The sequence below is a fragment of the Megalobrama amblycephala genome, linkage group LG12 (assembly GCF_018812025.1).
Source record: "Megalobrama amblycephala isolate DHTTF-2021 linkage group LG12, ASM1881202v1, whole genome shotgun sequence".
Classification (NCBI taxonomy): domain Eukaryota; kingdom Metazoa; phylum Chordata; class Actinopteri; order Cypriniformes; family Xenocyprididae; genus Megalobrama; species Megalobrama amblycephala.
The window spans coordinates 35,004,444-35,018,294 of NC_063055.1; the positions used below are offsets into that span (position 1 = coordinate 35,004,444).

At 37.2% G+C, this 13,851-nt stretch overlaps 1 protein-coding gene across 2 annotated transcripts in view; it reads right to left on the reverse strand.

Annotated features, from left to right (window-relative positions):
* Positions 1-412: 412 nt before the first annotated feature.
* The window catches only part of antxr1a (ANTXR cell adhesion molecule 1a), a 79,656-nt gene continuing 66,217 nt past the window's right edge, over positions 413-13,851 (reverse strand). For both annotated transcript variants that reach the window (XM_048210852.1, XM_048210853.1), the window contains exon 18: positions 413-2,045. In XM_048210852.1, coding sequence (XP_048066809.1) covers positions 1,638-2,045 — 408 coding nt within the window. In that variant the 3' untranslated portion in view covers positions 413-1,637. The remainder of the gene's footprint in view (positions 2,046-13,851) is intronic.

The following is a 13,851-nucleotide window of genomic DNA, read 5'->3' on the forward strand; positions in this document are numbered from 1 at the left end:
GGTAATTGCTGATTGCAGGTGTTTTTGATTTTTGAGATGAGGAAATGACTGCAGCTGGTGATGAGGCTCTAACCAGTACGTACAGTAGACTGAATATTCAATTTTACTTAACATTGTATTATTTTGTACTATTGTACCGTTTTGAAGGATATTGATTTATTTATGGCCTTTTTGTGCACTTGAGCTTAACTGAGACTTGAGAGTTTGTAGACGTTTAAAAGGTTGTTGTGTCGACCTTGATTTCTTGCAATATTGAGGTGTTCAGTTTTATTTTGATTTTAGAAAATAAACTTGATTTCTCATCTTACAAATCAATTGTTTCTTATTTTCAATGGCATGTCTCTCAGGACTAGTGCATCTCTGAGCCTACATTCAGTACGAGTAAAATACTTAAGTACTGTTAAAATCAGACACTTTAAGACTTTTACTCAAGTCGTATTGAAATTGGTTACTTGTAACTTGTAGTAGAGTCATTTTGGATGTAAGGTATCTGTACTTTTACTCAAGTATGGTTTTCAGGTACTCTTTACACCTCTGCCCAAACCCAATCAAAGCCACTAAAATTACTATTGCACAAATAAATGTCAATGACCTGAATCAGCAACAGTCTTTTGCCTTCCTAAAATGCAAAGCATTTTATCAAAAAATGTTTGTAAAGTGATTGTATTTTGCAACTAAATTTAGTTTAAAGGAAAACAATTTCAAAAGATTGTTACAACAGATTTTTTTCACCATCAATGGAATAAAAATACATCAAGAATAATTCAGACAATGGGTCTCATCCACTAACCACAGATATATGCATATTTGTGCGTAAAATCATTGTATGAATATTTTCACGTTGAAATCATGATTCATAAATATGTTCTCATTAAAACATTTTGAATTTATAAAATTTAGAACCATCTGAAGTCACATGTATGCTGCAAACTTCCATTGTACATAAAACCCTTATATGGAGATGGGCGTGTTTATGCAAATTACAGTAGGGCCAAGTCTTTCATTTAGAATAATTCCAACTCATTAACATTAGAAGGTTAAAAACCAAACCGTGTGCATAGTATACACACTTATTGTGAATCCGAAAAAATTTAAGTATGCATAATCCATGAGTAGTTTTTAGTGAATGAGACCCACTGTAATGTTTGCCATTTAAGGAAGTTGACCTGTATACTAGTTAAAAACGTGCATATATTTTCTCAACTGTTCTGAACAAGAAAGCTCCTGAAATGTTACTTTGTTTCAACTTTCCTCTTTCGTGGAAATCTCCTTTATGATATGGTCCCATGTGCGTGCAAGTGTGAAACATCCATGAATCCATTAATGGAACCAGCCACTTCCATTCTCAAAGCTTGGTTAAACTCACAAATGGCTCCCGGAGCTTCTTACGTGATTTTTTGTTTTTTGTTTCTTTGCAATGCCTAGTGTGTGATTCTGAGTGTTGCTCCCTGTAGAGTTTCATGGTGGCTTGTGTTCCATTTCATTGTTCTTTTCACAGGAGCAAAAGTCCTTGATGCCACAGGTGAGTCACGTTTTATTGCGTTAATCTTGCGGAATCTTGAGGAGGGTATGGAAAGTTTATATTTCCTGTTTACTTCCAGTCCTTGTCTTTAGGCCCTCATAGTAGTCCACACGCATTAAACACAGGGCCGTGGAGGAGGACGATCTGGAGGAGGAGCTCTGCCTGGAGGCGGGGCTTGAGGGGGTGGGGGCAGGGAGGAAGTAGGTGATGGTGGAAGAGATGTGGGCGGAGAAAAGTAGAGGGCAGTAGGGGATGAAGACCAGACGGGGGGTGGAGAATAGGATGGAGGAGGAGTAATGGGTGGAGATGGGTTGATAGTGTGAGGAGGAGGAGTAGAAGGTACTGGAGGAAAACTGGAGGATAGTGAGGCCGGTGGACTGCATGGAGGAGGGGGCAGCTGGCCCTGTGGAGGGGGTGGATTGAGGGCCTGTGAGGGGGTGAAGATGGGTGAAGAATAGTGGTTGTAGGATGGATACCGTGGAGGAGGATTAGACTTGATGCGGGTGAAGTTCATACAGCGACCCTGAGAGAGAAAGATAAAACAGAAAAAAATAGTTTAGAATTTTAATGTAATTTTTCTGAAGTATGGTTTTTCCTGTTGTCAAGGTGTTGCTATGAGGCAGCTAACATATTATAGGTGGTTGTCAAGGTGTTGCTATGTAGTGGATAGGATGTTAGGTTGTTCAAGGTGGTTGCTAGGGTATTATGTGCGGTGTCATGCTCTTTGTGGTTTTTAGCATATTTTGTTATGCAGTTGCTAGGGTGTTCTGGGTGGTTGTCAATGCATAGTTTTACAGTGAATAACATGTATTGAGTGTTGCTAGGGTGTTCTCAGTGGTTACCAGGGCATCGCTATTCAGGGATAAAATGTTCTAAAGTGTTTTTAGTATGTTGCTATTGAGTTGCTAGGCTGCTCTGGCATTGCTATGTGGTGGCTAACATTTAGGTCAGTTTACATTAGTGCATTTTCGTTTTAAAATGCATAACTTTTGCTACGGTTACACCTGTTGACCCTCGAAAACTGAGACTTTTGAAAACGCTGCAGAACCTGTTTTAGTTAGGAAATTTTGGGGTTGCATTTTAGTGTAAACGGGCCAAATCTGAGAGTTTTGAAAACGATGGTGTGGCTGCCCACGTTCGCTCTGCATATCCTTGACGATTGTGTATACAATAACTTGGGAGACTGAACTGCAATCTTTGCTGGCTTTATTGCCATTTTTAGCAGCCATTGTGCAGTTAAACTGTAAACTGGGCCTTAGATTAGATTCTCTATGGATTTGTTCACACTGTACACAAATCATATTTGTTTATTTATTTATTTTAAGAACTGACTGTCTGTACTGTCATTTTAAAAATGTAATGAAACTGGATCTGTTTCTTTAGACAGTGTGTGTTGTCAATATGAGGTGATCTGCATTGGTTGCTATAGTAACAGTGACTGTGTAAGCATCTGCACAGTGCAAAGAGACTCTTTTCATACAATACCCAAAGTAGCATATGGAAATTGAGGACAGAAAACTGGAAAATTTGATTTTGCCTATTATGATGTATGATGGATTTCAGACCAATTATGGATATAAACCCATTGGTGGGTTTGTAAAACAACAACAACAACAAAAAACAACAACAATGTGTGTCAAATTCTCCAACAGGCAAGCTGAAGAAAACACTACATCTTTGCGTTGAGTTGAAACTCTTCTCTCAGAGCTCACAAAATAACCGTAACATTGACTGGCAAAACGCCTTCCATGGAACGTGTCATTTTGCATTAGAAAACTGACTCAGAAGCTGAGGAAATCAGCCTCAGAAGATAATCGTAAGAGGCTTGTTTTGTTGCCATCATGTAAGACAACGTGGCAGAAGAGAAATGTGTTACGTTATTTGGTTTCACTTCGGATGAAGTGAATAAGCCAGGGACATTTATTTCAAGTCTCCACATACATGTGGCTGCAATCATGAAGGACTTTACCGCCAACATGACAAGCACACACCCAGAGGAAGACTAGAGGGGTGAGAGGCTCTTTCTGTCTGCTAAACTGTAGCTGTAGGAAGCTATAAATGCCAGACAGGTTTTAATGATACACAGAAGAAAAAGCTAGTTGTTGGTTGTTTGCTAGAACCACTTACGGAAAATTAGTGCACTCTGTCCCAATTTCCTGTCAACTAATGAAAAACTCCCCCACTGGCCCCAGGAAAGGCACACACACACATACACACACTGAAAGAGTTTGTGCAGTTAAGAGCTCATGGCATGTACTGTAATTAAGAACAACAAAAAATGAAAGGATTTTGTATGTATAGCTCTAGTTTTCACGAGACATCAAACCTTTATAGGAACGCCCACTTGGAGGACAAAATAAAGATTTCTTCTGCTGTGTGCCAGTTATTTTTACCAGGTTTGTACTAAGTACTAATGTAACAACAAGGTTTCAAAGTTAAGTTTCAAGTTAAGTGTTTTCCCATAGAAAACCATTATGAGGAAAATGCTTAACGTGCAATGTAGTGTGTTGCGTTCGTATTCTGGGCTCATCTGCTTGCCTGTATAAAGTATGCATCATCAAAAAGGTGTATATTGAATTTTATATTTTAAAGGTGCAATAGAACATTTTCGGAGAGGCTAGCAATAGCGAGCTAGCTTTCAAATTATAAGATTCAGAGCGTCTCCAAAGCTACGACTCCTCCAAAACACATGAACGCGCACACGCACACACTGCTGCTCTCAGCAAAGCTTCACAAGAGACGGCATTAAACTACCTCATGTCTCAAAGCACATAACATTACAATAATAATGAATGTAAACAACTTAAAGCTGCAGTAGGGAGTTTTTAGAAAATGTTGACTTAGCCTGAAAATTTGAACAAGCACAACTCACAGGTCACTCCCCCTTGCTCTATGCTGCGCTACAGCCCTCCCTCCACAGCTCCTCCCCCATCACAACGAAGCCTGCCGTGAACGCGCAGGCTAGTAAGCAAGCAGGGCCACCGATGACGGCGGATAAACAGTTATAGCACATTCACTGATACGGACGAAACATCAACAATATGATTTACATTGACTATGGCCTGCCCATACTTTGACTACAAACTTGGTCCTCAAAACATTACGTATTTTGCAATACATGTAATGTAACTATATGACGTATATGCACTATTTCTATAAGTAATAAATAGCTAGTAAGATATAACGGTAACTAACGTTACAGTATGCAAGTAATTATTCTATCGATATGTAATGCTAAACAAGGTTTGCTAGTACATTATTCCAGCAACATGACAAGCCAGTGAATTAGTAGGTTTCAATAGTTGCTTTGCACAGTGCGTGACATTTTATCTGTATGTTATGCGGCTAGAGTTTTGACAATAGGCGTTTCTCAAAACCAAGTTCACTAAGTTCGGACTCGCGTCCTTGGAAGTTAGGACTTGGCAAGTTCGACTCCGGAGAACGAACTCCCGTGGATGGGAGAACACAAGTCCGGTGATTCTGCAAATGGAACAGCTTGAACTTGTTAACGTCACTCAGCTCGCGCTGGCTTCTCCGGTTATCTCTGTATGTATGTTTTAGCCAAGAATAAAACAAAATTTGTTATTAAACCACTCTGCCTCTTTTCGTTTTATTTAAAGAAACAAATAAAAACATATTAATAGCCTCAGGCAACGAGTGATTAATTATCTGCAATGTCTGCTTATATTTATAACAAAACGAATATTACACAACCCTGCCTCTTTTCGTTTACATTTCAAAAATATTAAATGTAATACTATTTGTGCATACTCTGATTATCTTCACTGTAATGAAATGAAATAGGCTTTAACATAAAACACAACCTTCTCTTTTTGTTAAATGTCAGTTTTAATGTTCAATAATAGCCATTATAAAAGGTATAAAAATATACAATAAGAAATAAAGCAAACAATTCAGTCAAGCGTACAAAATCAGCGCTTTAGTATGATACAAAAGTTAAATAGCCATATATAAATTTATGAAACGTCACGTTGCCCTCAGCCAAAACGGAGCCAGCAGCGGCAAACGTCAGAAGGATTAGCCGAGGTAAGGCTGCTCTCGGCTGGGCACATGAGCGCTGAGAGTCCGGTGATCGCCTGGATCTCAAAACTCCGACAACGTCAGATCAAATTTTCAGAAAGGCGCTATCTTTATCAATTAACCACAAATTTGAGCTTTAAACTAGCACATTCTCGCCTGAAAAAATCTTAAAACTGCATATCATGACATAATAGAGCCCGATCACACGAAAATTCGTATCAATAGTACGAGTTTGTAATCTCGTAGAATATATACGCCAAAATGAGTTTTTCGCGTGCATATGATACGCACTTTATGGGGTATTATACGTACGAAACTGGATTGTTTGTCCGCCATAAGCAAAGCTGCGGCACACCAGTAATCTTGAATTTGAACACCTGTCCGCGCTGTGCACTGTGGCTGTGCATGACAGGAGTGTGATCAGCGCGCACACGAGCTTGACTGACACTGCTAAGACACTCCTCCTGACTCTGATTGGTTGGTTCTTACCGGGAGCGGTGTATTTCTGCAAATGGCAATAGGACCACTGGGAGGAGCCAGAGGAGCTTGATTTTTTCACAGATTATCTGTCTCATATTCTACTGTCAGGACATAATGACAGTTTTAACAAATATGTAAAAAATACATTTTTACAAAAGTTACCTACTGCAGCTTTAAGCCGAGGACACACCTAACGATTAGCTGAAACATTCTAAGACTGAACTGAACACACATACCGATTGTTTCCTTCGACTGGAGCTGATTTATATACTCACACATGGAATTTCAACACCGACTGTAGTCGCAGACTGAACGCAACTGGCTCTGACTGGACGCGTTTGAGCGCGATCAGTCATAAGTATCAATTTACATTCATAATCGGCCTTACAATCGTTAAGTGTGTGCGCGGCTTTAGAGACTTTGTACCTGACTGCTGCAGATTCATTTTGGTGTTGATACTGTTGACATGGAAACATAATTCAGAGTCTGACTGTTCCGGTTAAAAAAATAATCACAGGTGGCCATCTCTTAATTACGGTAGTTATGGCATTAACGCAACATAAGCTCGTTGTTTTGATTCAGTAGGAACTGTAAAAAGTGGCTGCTGATTGTTTGCAGTGCTCCGTGACTGATGTCTGTCTACATAAACTCTGCAAGTGGAGTTTCCTCCGAGGAGGCAAGGGAGGCAGTGCCTCCTCAAAAAATTAGGATGAGAAAAAAATCCATATTGCAAAAATAAAACAATGCAAATATTACAGAATGTGACAATAAAAAGTGTACAAGTCACTCGTTTTTCTAAATGAGCACTGTCCAACAGCGACACCTGCAGGTAAAGTTACAGCGGGAGTCCACGTCTCTCGTGCCTCCCTTCCCCTCATAGAAAATCAATAGACCTCCTAAAGCGTGCGCTGGGTTTTGTGAGGGTAATGGTGGAAAGACACATGAGAAGAGGCAATGCCTATGATTGGATATGATCGGTTATGATTGGTCTGTGTGATAAATCCATTTATGATAAATATATAAATTTATAAAATATATACATTTATAAAAATAGACCGTTTAACATAGTGATCAGGATATGAGGAGAATTTCAACCACTATAACAACAACAACAACAACAAAAAATGTTTCTGTAGAGAATCACCTATTGCACCTTAAATATCTCTGTTAAGCCACGTTAGGCCTTTTAGAATGTTCCCTTTGTTAAGTGTTGAATTACTGCGACAGGTGCTGTGTATGGATTGCAAGTGCCCAAAACTACTACTTTTGAGTGGTGATCTAAAAATGTATGGTTTGAATCAGATGGGAAATTGATAGGCCTGCTGCAGTTTTATGGATATTTTGGGGTTATAGATATTATAGGGTTGAGGACACCGACCTCTCATAGAACAAAATAATTGAAGAAATATTAATAGTAAATGTGGAGGAACAGAAGTCCCACTTTTTAGTTAAAATAACCGATCACATGTTTAGTTACCTTGAAATGTGCATGCATAATAGGCTGGTCCTGCCAGAAAAATGTAATTTTTCAGTGTAATTTGAGCGAAAACAGCTTTATTCATAATTTTATTGTTAGATTTTGTGATTTGACACGTTATTAATATGTAACCTTGACAAACAGCAATTTCAGTGTTTCCCAAAATAGAAGATGAACTTTGAAGGGACTTTGGAGTAAGTAAATTCAAACTTTTAATGCACTTATTAAAACAATATAAGTGTCCATACTTAATTATAACATTTTAAACAAATTGGCAACTTGTCAAATTATAAAAATTATTAAAAAAAATTCAAATGGTTCTGTTAAATTATTAGAACTTTAAAAAATTGTGTTTTGTGGGTTGAATTTAAATTTAATACACATTTATAAACCAAAACTGTCTTTTTATTATAATTTTGCATATTTTTTTTCTTTTGAAGTTCATTATAATTTTAGTGTTTACTTTTTGATTGCTCTTGTATGCCAATTTTGGCATTGCGTAGGGTGCACAAAGAGATCTAGGGTTGTGCCTTCATTTCAGAACGTTCATCTGCAGACGCATGCAAACCGCTCTGTCTCCACACTGTCTCTCTCAGAAGTAACCCTGGACAGCAGCCAGCTGTAGTTTCTTTTTAATTTTACAGTCACCAGGCCCTACAGATTTTTGCTAAATAAACACATGCCTTCCTTTGTTAATGTCTGGTCTTCGCTCCCAGACTTTTGTCATCTGCTCTGCTCAAACTATCCTTATTGTCACCACTTGCTCAACTTCAGAGTGAATAGAAAATGATCACACCACAAATCAAAAACATAATAATTCTTTCCTGTTGAAAAGGAAGTACTGATGATATTTAACCAGTGCACATGTTAGACATATGTGCAGACAACAGGTTAAGATTTATGTGTGCTGTAGCCACCGTAACAATGCATTTTTACACTGCAAAGGTGGCGCAGAAGCCGCATCTGAAATGACGTACAGTACAGTATACCATGGTGCATTAACACAGACTAAAGATTGTTATTGTTAACTTTCAGACTCAGAGAAAAAATTTTTCTGTACATACACAGGAACAAGGAACAAAACAAGGAACAGGTGAGACTAATCAATTACCAAATGAGTAGCTGTGAAGGGACTCTACATTGACTCTACATTGAAAAGTTTGTGACTGAAAACTGAGTCTGACTGATTGTATCTAACGAATAGCAGTATAATACAATCAGAATAAAACCACAACTCCCAAAATGCATCTATACTATGCAGTAGTTGAGCACTGCGATCAGTTGGTTTTCCTGCCTTCAGTCAACAGAGCAAGCGTGAAAAAGTTGTGTCATGGACAACACTTCAGAGACTGAACTTTGTGTGTTTTGTTAATATGTTTGTTTCTTTGAAAATTACCTGAAAATATTACATTTGGATGATCAAAAGCAGGATCAGAAATTAACGAGGGCTTGGAGCAAAAATGACATCACATGCAAGGCTGCTATTTTCCTGAATATCAGTACAACTGCAATTGTGATACTAATTTTAAAATAAATAAGTTAAAATTAAGTGATTTATATTTTTGAGACCCTTTTATCTTATTTTTGCTCTATTTCACAAATGAAAATACTTCCAAACAGAGCCACAGTTGCGAATCTCCAAGCAACAGTGGTGTTTTGTTACATAATGAATCTATGTTTTGTTTTTTTAAAGAATCGAGTGAGTCGATGATTCAGTGACCCATTAATAAACGCAGTGGCTACATCCGAAACGGCATACTTCCCCACTACGTAGTAGGCGAAAACCAGATATGTGACAAAAGAAGTATGTCCACTTTTTTTGCTCCTGAATGAATCAGACGTTTTTAACAAATTGATTGAATGAATGACTCAATGACTCAAAGACAGTGACTTGCTGCCACCTACTGGCAGTTTTAGTTTCATATTTTAAAGTATCATTTCTTTTTTCACATCATATTTCTATTTTCAATTTTAAAACAATAATCCCATAACATTATTTATGCTATTGTAACTGCAGTGTAAATGTATTAATGTCACCTCTGAGCTGCAACATGTCCTCCAACCATATAGGTCGTTTGTCACTTCCCTGAAATACGACCCATAGGAGCGTTTACTAAAGTTGCACCCCTATTGACAACGGGACACTTTCATTTTAACTTTTATCATATTTTGGGTTTCGCGTAGCTCAATTGGCAGAGCATTGCAATATACAACTATGCAATCATGTGATCATACGATCATGGGTTCGATCCCAGGGAACGCATGTGCTCATAAAGTGTACATGCACTATATAGGGATGGGGTAGGTCTAGTCGTTAATAAAAAATAAAAAAAAAGAGTTTTGCTAAATGGAAATACGACAAATGGCAGGTAAGGGACAGTGTAAAAAGTCCACACATTGGATTTAAATGAACACGCATTTTGTTTGGTAACGACTGTCATATGTCACTTCATGACGACAGACGTAACACGACACTGTCATTATTTTTACGCCAACATGACTTTAAAACGTAAATATAGGTCGTAATAAGGTGCTTAAAAAAATTACCTATAGGGTCGTTTTCTGGAAGAGGACAGTCTCCTGAGCTGCATTAAAGTTTGTGTAAATAAATATACCACTTCAGATGCAGCTTTTTTGCCACTTCTGCAGTGCAAAGATGGATTATTTTGTTAATAATTTGAGTGGTGACAGCCCGATTATGTCTTATTATTCTAATTGAACTTATTGTTAAAATAATTTTTTAAACAAATTTATAAATTTAAATTCAAGAATTTGACAAAAGATGATGCATACATTTAATAAGGTAAAAAAAAAAGTCGCACTTATAAAAGGTTAAAAAATGCCCCCGACAATCAATTTAAGAGGGCAAATACTGACCTAAATATTGGTGTAAAAATACAAAATAAAAAGGCTTTTTTTTTTCTTTGCTACAACAAGATATCACAATACGTTTTTGAGTTAAAATGGCAAAGTCTTGGGATCCTCTTTCAACTTCAAAGATAATTTGGACCCACTTATTATTAGTGATGGGACGGTTGATACAGAGGCTTCGAGGCTCCGACGCAGTTTTCAAAGCACTATTGTATCACACATTTTACCGATGCTTGTATCAAAATGACAAGCTATGTGATATGTGAATCCGTTGATCAGGTTACACATGACACGAGTGGTGGTCTCATTGTCACAAATTAATTTAGATGAGATTAGTTTATATTAGATAGAACTGATTCAAGACAAGAGTGATTCCGTAGCTATGTCACGGACTTCCGAAGCTTTGATCACGTGCTTTTTCAAACTGTAGATCTGCTCTGCGATGATTTAGATATGGTGGAGAAACAAGTCTGACCACCAGAGGTCACTAATGTGCACTGTGTTAAAAGCTTCGAGTAATGAACCGTTTTTTGGCACAATTTGATGAAAGCCTCAAATGCTTCAGAAAGCCTTGGTTTCCCATCACTACTTATTATTGAATTTTAGAGGCAAGGGACAACTGGAGCCAAATTTAATGATAAAATAACAAAAATAAAAACAACAAAACATGAGGAAAAGAACTAAATAAATTTACCAGGAACTAAACTGAGAAAATCCACCAACATACAGCCATAGAACAACAAGACCTGACCTGTTCACAGGGTAACAGATTAACAAGACACACCTGGACACAATCAGGGAACTAATCAAGCAAGAAACTACAAAATGTGGCAGACATGACAGGAAACAGGAAATGAAACAAAATCCAGGAACAAGCACAGAGGACATATAACACTGTAACTACATCTGTAATTTTTGTAATTACATCTACAACTATACTGTAGACCCTACTCCTACCCCTTAACCCCCTATATCTACTCGTACCACGAAACCTGTCCCTAACCTGTCCGTATCAAACCTCAATAGCAACAAATGCTAAGCATCACTAAATAAAACATCATCTGCTTCGAATTAGCAACAGATCCATGTTGTTCAATGATTTTGTATGTAGCATCAGCTTGACCACTTTGCCTATTTGGACAGAAGCATTTGGCAGTAACTTAAATTAAATAAGTTCATTTCCCATCTTGATCCACTCAAAGCTCGACAGACATGTTGACCACAGTTGCTATGTAAACCAAAAGACACAACCACCAAACTCACGTCATCATAATGTCAAGAATCTGGGTCAGACACACCAATGCAAGAAGTTCCAATACAAATCAATCACTGACACACATCCACTAGAGTGCTGACTATGCAATTTTTTTGGTAAGTGGCTAAATGTACTGGGTACAATGAGGTTTCATTTGTTAACATTAGTAACAGCGTTAGTAGTTAACATGAACTAATAATTAAAAATACTTCTAAAGCATTCATGGTAACACTTTATTTTACAGTCTTTGTTACATGTTACATATATTTACTATAGTAATAAACTATATATAATTACATGCAACTAACACAATAATCCTAACCCTATAGTAAGTACGTTGTTAATGTTAGTCAGTACCTAAATGCATAATTACACTGTAACAAGGACACCTTAAAATAAAGTTTTCCTGCATTTATTAATCTTAGTTAAAGGGTTGATTTACCCCCAAATCTTTTTGATGAAATCTGAGAGCTTTCTGTTTCTATATTGAAAGCTACGCAATTAATACTTTAATGCTATATAAAGATATTGTAAAACTAATCTATTTGAATTGAGTTGTTTAGTCAAAATTTTCTGACTCAATCGCTTTTTATGATGAACAGATTTCATTTACGCTTTTACTCACATATAAACATTGATCAGTGAACAGAAACAGAAGCTCAACCAAACCTGAATGACGGAAGCTCAAACGTGATGCCTGACACGCGAGAATGAATCTCATTGGTTCTTGCACAAGTCAAGCAAACATGCTTTACCACAACTGATGTGTGAGCTGGTGAATGTTTATATGTGAATAAAAGTCTAAATTCAATCTGTTCATCATATAAAGTGAGTCTCCTCAGAAAATTTGGATTAAACCACTCAATTCATATGGATTAGTTTTACAATCTCTTTATGAACTTTTCTCTCAGATTTCATCAAAAAGATCTTCATTTGCATTTAGAAGATAAACAAAAGTCTTATGGTTTAGGAATGACATGAGGGTGAGTAATTAATGACAGAATTTTCATTTTTGGGTGAACTAACCCTTTAATGTTAATTTCAACATTTACTGAAACATTATTAAAATAAAAAATAGTATCTGTTAATATGATCCGTCTTTCACTTCATGATGCATATTATTTATTTTTTACTAATGTTCATCAAAAAAACATTTTCGTCAGTAATTTTATAAATGTAACAGTGGATATACATACATACATTTTTCAGAGGAATCAGTTATTATGCGCATACATGTGTTTAGGTGAGTTGGGTGAAGTGGATGCTTCCTTAAATGAAAGATCACAATAGCTTTCAAAAAAAAAAGAAAACTGTTTGCAAAGCCCCTTAAAAAGTTAGCTCAGACACTCTTTACCTCCTGTGCCCCATTATATAAGCAGCATTTTTTAAAGCTGGCTTCAAATACTGGAATCTTCTGATGGCTTTGCCAGACAACAACATCCCTATCCGGCAGCATAACTGTCTGTGTTTGCTTTACAGCTCATAGCTGTTTGTCCGGTGTAATGTTCTGAATATGCGCCTTTATGATCAATTTAACTAACACTGCACCAAAAAGCACAAACCTATCATTTATCAAAAATAATTGCAACTCTAACAACATGTAACATTTAAGAGATTTGAGCTACATTTTTTGGACAGGATTCCATGGGAACACCATGTGTTTTTTGGAGATATGTACCAATAGTAACACCAAGGTCTTCTTTGAAGGTATGCCATTTTCTTTCATATTCAAATAGAATATTCTGAATAATATGGTAATCATACAGTACTATGGTATATATCAAAACAGTGCTCCCCATGGGATTTTGTGAGACTATGGGAGTTGGACCTTGGTCCTACTATTTTGTTTATTTTAAAGTTAAATGGATCAGTCTGGTAACTTTGAGAGTTGAAAACTAAGAGTTCCAACTTGTTTTCAGTGTCCAAATTGAACAGAGTAAGGCCCTGTCCCAAATGGCACCCTAAACACTTGCGGTCTTCTTACGAGTCTGCACTTTTGTGATGTCACACCACTTTGACTGTTGGGAAGAAGTCTGTCCCAAAATGGCACCCTAAACACTTGCAGTCTTCCTATGAGTCTGCACTTTCGTGATGTAATGCCACTTTGACTGTCAGGAAGAAGAGTGACAAAGTGGAGCTATCTTCAGTGTGTGCTCAGCAAAAGTGTACATCGAGGGCGCATATTGACCGCAAGGGGGGGCACTC